Consider the following 10,217-nt stretch of genomic DNA (forward strand, 5'->3'; position numbering starts at 1 on the left):
AGTGACTGAAGATCTTCCTGATCTTCTGTTAGTGGATGGTTTTCCTCATTAACACTGTATTTTATATTGCAGGTGGGCAGGAGAGAAGGGGGTGGCCTGGAAAAGTCTTTCCATTTGAAACCTCCGTATTTGCATCCATCTTTAATTAGCAATATAAACAGTTAGCATCTGCTATTAATAATTCCTGCCAAGTAAACATCTTTAGCAAAACACTGTTTGCTATTACAGCTATTGAGAAATATAATAACCAAGAAATCTTTCAGATTTTTGCCAACAGATTCACCGAAACCTAAAATACAGGCTGGAAGGATTCAGCTGCTTTTACTAGATGTACAGAGCCGCTTCCAATCCCAAGAACAAATTTAAGACTGTGTGCTCACACAGGCTCTGACTAGAAATGGCACGTCCTACCTTCCAGAGATGACCTCAGGAGCTGCATAATTTGGGGAACCACAGCTTGTGCGTAGAAATTCGCCATCTGACATCATGTTGGACAAGCCTAAAAAGAAAATTACTACAAGTTTACTACATATTGATGTTTGACATGAAGGTCCAGCCACAGAGCACTCCGTGTTGCACAGAGGAGAGGTACAGCAAGTGGAGGGGGGAGATTTGGAGGGGAACTGTTGACATAATTTAGACAGACTCCTTTGGGCTGATTTGCAAATGATAATGATGATGATGATAATTATATTCTTATTCTTATTCTTATTTCACATCCACCCAAGGAATACTCACTCCAGGCTAATTTTGCTTCTCTAAGTTGCAAACCTCAGAGTTTCCTTTCTTTAGCACAGAGGAAAAGAGACATAATTCATTCCAGAGCACTTACTCTGTATGGGAATTGTGTGGGGTTGTGAAATTTGTCAATCTTCAAAAGGATTTATCACTGCTAGAAAGGACTGACCGGGGGCTGAGCTGGCAGCGCAGCTATTTCAATGGATTTCAATCAGTAATGCCTCTTAAAGACTCCTGTTACTGGTCATTTGTCAAATGAAGCGAGGCCAAGAGCACATGGCCCAGCACAGGGAGAACATGCAAGAAAATAACCACACGCAGCCAACTCACCCTGGAATTAACTGCACCGAGTCTGTCTGAAACATAAATTAGCTAAATCTCTATATTGGGTGATTATAGCAAAACACTGCGAATGTTTGCAAATTACTTTGCTGCTCCATGCTTAATGCCAGTACAGCAGCAGCCTACAATAAGTAATCCCTGCTTTTGCAAAAAAGCCAGTGTTTACAACTGTGGGCTTTTCAGGTAAAACGACTGTGAGTGGTTAGGAAAACAGGCGCTGGGTTTTGTATGGCGTGCTCGGCGGACACGCTCCAGCAAGCGCCTGGGAGCTGGCTGCATTTCTGCAATGCTGCTGGGGTCACATACCAAAATCAGCTATCTTCGCGTTCATGTGTGCGTCCAGCAGCACGTTCTCCGGTTTCAGGTCTCGGTGGACGACCATGTGTCTGTGGCAGTAATCCACCGCCGAGAGAATCTGCTGGAAAAGGCGGCGAGCTTCTGCCTCTTCAACCTGTGGACGCAAGGGGAAACAGTCCTGAAGGTTGGTCTGCGTGTGGAGCCGGCAAAGGGAAGGTGTGACATAGCAAGGAGCCAAAAATCTTCCAGGGTGCAGAGAGAAAATCACAGCGTGCTTGCAACCAGAAGCAGAAAATGAAGCAGATTTCCCCTCTTGCATTTTATCATGTGCTAGCATTTTCAAGTGATATAGCCCAGAGATGAAATTAGAAACCTAAATGTAACTGAGCTATGAAGGAGGACTTAGTGGTGGCACCTATGAGGCAATGGCCTGCTGTCCCAAGGGGATCAGTTCTGCTGCACAAAACACCACAGAGGATGCTACAGGGAGCCATTACTCATGGCTTTGGGAAAAAAACAAAGCTAAAGGTGGAAAATTGTCATTATTTTAATTAGTTATACAGCTGTATCAGCTATAAAGCTATATTAACTATAAAGCTGTATAAGCCACATTACAGAAATTATATTTGAAATGATAAGGAGACTGATTATTTTTACTGATGACTTCCTAAAGACTCTCTTCACAAAAAGATTTAGTTTCTGAATGCAAACATTCAGAAAAGATCCAAATTAGTCACTGAAAAGATCCAAATGGGTAAAATGAGCTGGAAATTAGAACTGTATGTAAATGGAGTCAGCTCCATCAACGAGTGCACTAATCTAAGCCAGTTTATTGTAAATTAATTGGCTTTTTGTAGTACAGAGAGGAATGGTGGGCTGACCCTCACCTGAAGCCTTACTCTGGATGTCCACGTCAGCTCATTTTTATCTCCTTGCCCTGTGATTGCTCCCTGCCTATGAAGATGTCCATGGGGCAGACACCAGTGATGTTCTTTGTAACCATAATAGCACATTTCAGGGGCTCAACCTATGCCTCAGGTGATTTACACCCAGTAGGATTCCTGGCATTTGAAAATGTTATTCAGATAAGCCACATCCTTAACAAGTCTTCAAAAATCCTGACATGGAACCAAAGAGGAGGTAAATGACTGGGACAGACGACACTGAGTGCTCTTGCCCTGCTGATCCATGGGGGCTTTGATGGTCCACCCATAGCTAAAAATCATAAAAATACGCCAGTTTTCCAAATATTTGCACTAAGCAACACATTACCTTGGATGTTTTGGTTTGTGTATCGAAATACACCAGAAAACGTTGCAAAAAAAACCACACGCAACTTTTGTGCAAGCTGGGTACGAGACGCTCCAGATGGGATTGCTGTGAAGCAACTTCTATTTTGGGCCTTAACCTTAACCGTGTTCCCTTCAGCAGTCGTTTTGCTTCTAATCACCAGCCTCTTCCCACACAAGTGTTTGGGCTGACACGGTACTGGCACTTACACGTCCGTGCTTACAGATGTAATCAAATAATTCACCGCCAGACACGTATTCCATGACCATGAAGAAGTCCGTTGGCGTGCTGATGACCTGGTACCTTCGAAAACACAAGGAGATTTAAGAAAAAAAAAATAATTGAGAAGAATAAAGGAAGGCTTTTCAACAGATTGTTAGTTTTAAGCCAGCTCTTAAAATAAGCATTTGTTTGGATCTTGCATTTATAATTGCTTTCCACTTCTGAAAAGCCATCTCTTATTTCAAGTATAATCTTTCACTTGTCTATGAAAGGATCTTTTACACACCTACAGTTTTCCTTCAAGCTTTCAAATAATCCTCTGAAATCTCTGCCAGACAATCCTATCACATTTAGGGACTGTCCTAACTTTCAAATTTCCATTTTGCCAAAGAACTCCAACAACAGCTTCTGGCTTCTTTAGATGGGGGCAAGAAGGGGGTATTTTTTGGTTTCCCTCATATATATATAGGTAAAGAGGATACAGAACTTGAGGCACTACAGGGATCTTCTTTTGGAAAGGTATAAAGACAAGCACCCCAAAAGAGCAAGCTATTTTTCAAATATTAAATTCCTCTATATTGTAGAATGAATTGGGGGGGGGGAGAGAATCACCCTTAACCTGCAAATTTATCCTCAATTTTCATTCAACATGCTTCAAAGACATTTCTGTGTCCCATCTGGTACAAACTGCCAACGATCAGCTGAGGTCAATGCAGCTCCAGGAACTCACAGCGGCACCAGCTGAGACTCCCCTCTGGTTTATTTCAGACACGATGGTTTGGGTTTTTTTTGTTTTCCAACCTGAAATTCTGTGGGTTGTAATTTGAAACAAACAGATTTCAATCTATTTTCAGAGATCAGCAAGTGAATGGGGTGACAGTCCCATAAAGATCCATAGGATCAACTTAACTTTTCTGAAGTGCTTTAGACTCAGACATCTAAGTTAGTGTTAACTGTTCCACTATTTCTCCTTCATATATGCAAACAGCTATTGAAAGAGGAGGTTTATGTACCATGTTCTCCTCCTCATCTCTTTTCTCAATCATTGTATTTCATGATTGCCGTTTGTGCCATAGGACACTGACATTGTCCAACTGGGTTTAACTTGTAGGCTTTAATAGTTTGACAAATGTGTAAACCAGACTCAACTTGCAGGATACTGGATACACAACTGAGGGCTCTTGTTGGCTTTTTCATGAAATAATACCAATCTGTTCTCCAATAAATCCATGGAACTGTGAAGTTACTCTAAAGTCAACAGTTGCTGCATGGTTAGTTATTTAACTGCAGAGAAAATTTGTTTTCCCTTGCCTCTAAGTCCCAGGTATTTGCTATATCTCATGCCAGTTTTAAGGCTGACCTAAATGTCAACTTATCCTTGCAGCGACCATTCAACAGCTTTCTTTTATAGAAATGCCAAAGATATTATCGAGTGCCTCATTAATGTGGACTGGCAGCACAAACTGGGGATTGAGAAGGAATCCCAGGGGCTGGAGTGCAGGTGCTGATTTACAACTTAAATTCAGGTTCATCAGAGTGGCAACTTTGAAAACTTACGTCTGAATAATATTCTTTTTTTAAAAATTGTTCCTTTAATCCCTGGATAACCAGGCCATTAAAACATAAATCCTATTGACACCAGGCCAAGGCTTCACTCTACAAGCCTGGCCGTGCTGCAATTGCTCAGGCACAATTCTCAGCAGCTTCAAGTCTGGAGATAGCAAGCCTAAAAAAAGGGTCATCACAAAAAACTCCTAATAGGATCTCAAGGCAGGAAAGCCCAGACCATCTCTCTACACCTTTATAATGGCCTCTGCATGGAAGAGAGGACAGCTTGGACAGGTTTAGCTGACCAAGACTTGATGCAGGGGCATCAGGCTGTTGGCTGTTGCAACAACCCAGACACCCAATGGAAGAAACATCTCCCATCATGTCTCAAAAGCATCAGCCGTGTGCCCCTGTAAGTTGGTGGGAACCTCTCAAAATGCAACATTAGGCTCTAACACGCAAAAACGTGACCATATACCTAACATCTTCTACACTAAGTCATCTCCTGAAACCAAGTCAACTGTGTACGTGAAGTCTTTGCCGATGGAGGAGTAACCTGAACACATAGCAGAGAGGGTACTTACAGCTTGATAATGTGAGGGTGCCGGAAGAGTTTAAGGTTTTGAATTTCTCGTTTGATCTTCCCAACCACATCCAGGCTGCGTATTTTCTGCCTGTTGAGTATTTTCACCGCTACTTTGTGCCCCGTCAGCTGGTGTTCGCCAACTGTTAGAATGAGAGCATTGCAAAGTCACTAAACAGAGTAGCAAGATTCAGACAAGCAATTTAGGACACTGTGATTTATAAGCAAAAAGCCACTCTTGAAGGGAAAAATAAAACAAACAAGAGATGAGGGGGTGAAATATTTCAAACTTGTTTTTTTTTCCTCTTCACTTTATTGTTTTCCCAGTGGCATCATGGAAGACAGAAGAGAGGGGACTTATCTGCAAAAAACACTCAAGTAAATAAAGCAACAAGAGACGAGGGGGTGAAATATTTTAAACTTGGTTGTTTTTTTTTTCTCTTCACTTTATTGCTTTCCCAGTGGCATCATGGAAGACAGAAGAGAGGGGACTTATCTGCAAAAAACACTCAAGTAAATAAAGCAGAGTGAGTTATTGGAGGAGGTCATACCCAAAGCTAATTTGCAAGGATTTATAGCACGTAAGAGCTAGATCAAGCAGAAACAGATCTGTTTAAATGGCAGAGGAGAATCTCCACCGTAACACACTGGTCGAATAAATCTCTAATAAACCCAGCCTTAAAATTAAACCATCACACTTCTTTAAAAAAAAATGATACAGGGATTTTCCCTGCCCAAAATAGGACCGCAGGATTTGCATTACTAAAATGAATTTCTATTTATACTTTCTCAAGCGTGCTTCTCAGTTTGATGAGACGCTGCAGGAGCACTGCTGTACTGCAAGAACAAGTTCTGGTCTCACAAAAGACAGAAACTCCAACATGGGTTTTTTATAATATGCACTCGGTGCACTGAGATGCTGACGTTTATCTCCTGTGTACAGAGTCAAACAGTAACCACCAACTGGGCACAGCACCACCGTCAGTGGGGGAATTGCATTAATTTAATAATCGGAAATGAATTCAGCATTAGATCCTTTTGTGACCAATAAACAGACTACACAAAAAAATAAAAAAGCCCTAGGAAGAAAGATTTCTATTGGAGATAAACAGCAGAAACTACTTGAAAACTGTCAAAGGGTTCTTGGGCCACGAGCTACCTCTTCTCAGTATTTCCTAACGCGGTATTAAAAACGGTGACATTTGGATGGTTTTCTATAGACCGCACTGAAAACCCGCTTACAGTAAATATTTGTGCTAATTACAAACGTTACCCGTTCCAGTAATAACCCAGAGCACAAGGAGTTAATAATTATGAGCCAACCCTGTTATTACATTATTCGACTGTAATTTCGGAGGCTCTAACGAGCTGATCAGGAGCAATCGGCAGAAGCATGAGAAGGGCAGGGCGGCACTGCCACGGGGCACGCGAGGTCACTATTATTAGCCACCAGATAAGACCTGCCAGAGATTCCTTCCTCAGTAAGAGCAGCCTAAAAATAAAACACTTCACTGCCCTTGAAAATTAAAGCACCGCTCTGCGTGCCCATTTAGTTCCTCGCAATGCTTAAAACTAGGGGATGAAATGAAAATAAACTAAGCCCTGCAGTATAGATGCAATTCAGGGATTAGCCGAGGGCTGGAGGAGGCAGATAATTCCTCTGGTGCGGTGCAAGGAGAGTGCTGTAAATAGTCCAAGGAGGGAAAGGCTGGGGGAGGAAGGACAGAGGGGTGTAAGACAACTTCCACAGGCGTCTTTGAGACCAAGCCTGTCACCAGCAGCACTTGATTTGGTTGCCTATAGTGCTGCAATACCTCTGCCCTCTCACTCCCTGCACCTGCGGCTGGGAGCACGGGAAGCCATACTCCAAAAGTCACCCTTGGTTCATCCCGCTCCGCTAAAGACTCATAAGGCACTAAGCCATTAGTTGAGAAACTGAGGACCAGCAAAGCAAAGAGCTTTATCACTGAACTAGGAAGAAAACCCTAATTTCTGTTGTTTCACAACAACCCTTTCCAGCCTTATCCCAGGATGTGCGTCACAAAATTTTTATTATACACTTTGGGGGGAAAAAAAAAATGGCCATGCCCAGAATGAATAATCATTGTTTTTAATACCATTGCTCAACAGTTCATCTCCTTTCCATCCATGACAAACAATATGTAACTCTGTGAAGGTTTGCTAGTTGAAGCACATTAATAATTAAAAATAAACAGTCTATTTTGTAATCCATCTTTTGCTTACAGTAAGCATTAGATACAGAGATATTATTGTCTCAGTCCCCAGTGGCTTGTTAAGCCTACTTGAACGCCTTGAGAAATAGAGACAAAGAGATAATATAATTTGCTATGTGGTGGGAGACTTTTAAGCCTTTCAGATCTCCCTAGCTGTAGATGCAGGAATTTTGACACAGGGCAACAAAGACAACCTTGCCCCTGCTCGTGGAGCCTCTGATCCCATGTGCTGGGGCAAGCAGGGAAGAGGGATTCAACACAGCGACAAGGAGCAGCATTGCACACTGTGCCACAAAAAACCCTCAACCTGTAAGGGTGAGGTGGTAACGCCGACCCTAAACTCCAAAAATTGGCACTGAATGGGGCATGGTGTGAGGGTCCTTAGCTGCTACCACAACTGCTTACACGTGTGACTGCCTGGGCACGAGAATGCTTCAGCATCAGATGCTATTAAGAACAAAAAGGGAAAAGATACAGTAGAATTGGTTCTGAAAAAAGACCCCTCTAATTCAGTTATTTTCAGAAGAAAGAAAAATGAGGAGGAATAGTGTTTATCCTACAGTAAGCTGAGATAATCATTAAAACCCCTCGACAGCAGGTTTTTTTCCAGCTGGTACAAACAAAGCCTACCTCTGGGCACACGTTTGATGTAGCTTAGGTAGCACAAGCAGTTAACATCTTTGCAGATGCTTCAGGGGAATGTGAAAGTTTAGGGAGGGGTGAAACACACTCCTATCAACTGTGCTGGCTCGTACCTTAGCCCAAAGTTAAAAAGAAAATCCATCCAAAGCATATATTTAGCAAAGCTGTATTAATTCTGCCCCAGTGCCACTGGCTCGTATGTTGTATCATCCTGCCTTTCCCTTCCCTTCATTTGTTCAGTCTCTTTTAGTTTATCTTCCTCCCAACGCAAACTGTCCTTCAGTGGCCATGGTGCAGTGCCTGGGAAAACGGGACCTTGACCCCGACTCGAGCCCATGGAGGTGCCTCCATAACCAACATAAAACAGAAGACAAGCATGTCAGTCCTTGGGGGACCACAAACTGATCACCTTGGTGGCCAGCAAGAGCTGGGTTTGAAACCACCAAGTGACCACCTGGGACATTGTGCATGGCACTGCATGGAAAAATATTTGTGTTACTCGGCTGAACTTTGATTCAAGCTCCTGTTGTGCGAGGGCTGTGGGCACAGAAGAGCTCTTTGGGGACCTGCAGGGTAGGATGTGCCCAGGATCAAACACAGCAGCAACTTGCCTAATCTGTCCTTACCAACCACCAGCGGAGGAGATGCCACCTCCTTCCTCCATTGCTTCACTAAACTCAAAATCCAAGGTAATTTTCACAGTTATATTTTCTGCAAATTAATCTTATTTTTGGTCTGGAAGACAGGGAAAATAACTATCACCAGCTCTCCTTGTATTTGCCATAATTCTGTGCAGTAATGTTGACCCTTGGTATGAGACCTCCTATCCATCCACCACATCCACACTCACATGAACTCCTGCCACTGTCTCCTCTTGTAAAAAATGCTGCATTTTAATCACCATTTCCACCTGGAATTTCAGTATTATCAGCCAAATCCCGCTCTTAACCTTGAGGAATAAGGCACGAAAAAAATGCCTCTTACAAAGCCTTGTGCAAGGCAGAGTTTGAAGAAAATACATCAGCAACAAATGTCACTGATGGCATCAGCCTTCTTAGTGAAAAAGCAATTATTATACACAAATACACAAAGCTTGAACCAATCAGGCAAAAATATCTTCATTTTTCTCATATTTCTTGCTAAACAGGGCAAATACTAGTTTTTCTAAAGCTTATTTGATTAAAATGCTCTAATTCTGTTTCCATAGGAGGTCTAGATCCTTCATCTCGGTTTCCAGTCTCAAGTCCAAATTTCACCTGTCAGCTGTAGGCAAAATATTAAGGAAAAAAATATATAAAGGATTCCTATAAAGGATTTTGAGCTAGGAAAATCTATTTTATGTTACTTGAAATATTTCTTTGGAAACCGTCAATTTTTCTCAAAGTCGGGTCATATCTGGGGTGGGCCGTTTTTCTGCTACTTACTCCTTAAAAGTCTATTGTTGGCGGGCTTAATTTGGTCTGCATGAAGAAAAGAAAAAATAAAAAGCCTTTGGAGCACTTTTTGAGGTCTGCTGGTCTACGTGAGTGATTTAAAAGGTCCTTACTGTTAGAAGTATTTATTCCGATAATTCTTTAGTCAGTAAATTTGTGGTTTGGGATTAAACACAGCCATATATTTTTAGGGGCCTGATTAATGGTCACAGGTGGATTTAGGTCCAGTGGTTGTGGCAGTTTCTTTCCCCTGCTGTCAATTTAGGTTTATTTTAAAACTCCAGTGGCCACATCATCCCTTTTGAGCAGCCCCAGCATTGCAGGTCCCCTCCTGAGGGGTGTGGGGACACAGAACGGGGCAGCTGCTCCGCTGCCTGGAGCTAAACCCATTTCCAACCAGGAATCACAGCTATCCAGTTTGCTTAGCCAATAAATTTTGTTGTGAGGTTTGGGATTGATTGGTTGGTTTTTTTTTAAAATATCTTGATTCAAAAATAAAATTTGCATGCAATGGCAGAATTTGCTGGGAAGAACACAAATATTTGGAAATCTTACAGTCGGGTAAAGCAAAGCTGGCACATTGAGGATGCAAGTTGATGGTTGGTGGATGACAGAGGATCCTTGTGCTTAGCCCCAGCCTGCCCCGCCCCCTCCATCCCTCCCCACGGAAGCCGTGTCCCGGCCGCTGGGAAGGCGGCTCAGCTCCCGGGGGGGTAGCAGGAGAAACCCCTTGTGCTCCCGGTTCCTGACACTACGGAGCCGCCCCTTTGGAAAGGAAGGGGCTGCAGGGACCACAGCCCCAACAACAGTGACGGGGGAGGATGCCCGGCAGCGCCCGGTTCGCTGTCCCAGTCCGGGAGGAAAGTTTTGGTGGGTCCTGCTGGGAGC

General features: G+C 42.9%; 1 protein-coding gene across 1 annotated transcript in view; it reads right to left on the bottom strand.

Moving 5' to 3' along the window:
* The window catches only part of PRKAA2 (protein kinase, AMP-activated, alpha 2 catalytic subunit), a gene marked incomplete at its 5' end in the record, with an annotated part of 12,423 nt that extends 7,260 nt beyond the window's left edge, over positions 1–5,163 (bottom strand). The window contains 4 exon segments of the mRNA XM_010182332.1: positions 412–499; positions 1,387–1,531; positions 2,877–2,970; positions 5,022–5,163. Of these exon segments, the coding sequence (XP_010180634.1) occupies positions 412–499; positions 1,387–1,531; positions 2,877–2,970; positions 5,022–5,163 (469 nt within the window).
* Positions 5,164–10,217: the final 5,054 nt, after the last annotated feature.

Source organism: Mesitornis unicolor, unplaced genomic scaffold (assembly GCF_000695765.1).
Source record: "Mesitornis unicolor isolate BGI_N332 unplaced genomic scaffold, ASM69576v1 scaffold9134, whole genome shotgun sequence".
Taxonomy (NCBI): Eukaryota; Metazoa; Chordata; class Aves; order Mesitornithiformes; family Mesitornithidae; genus Mesitornis; species Mesitornis unicolor.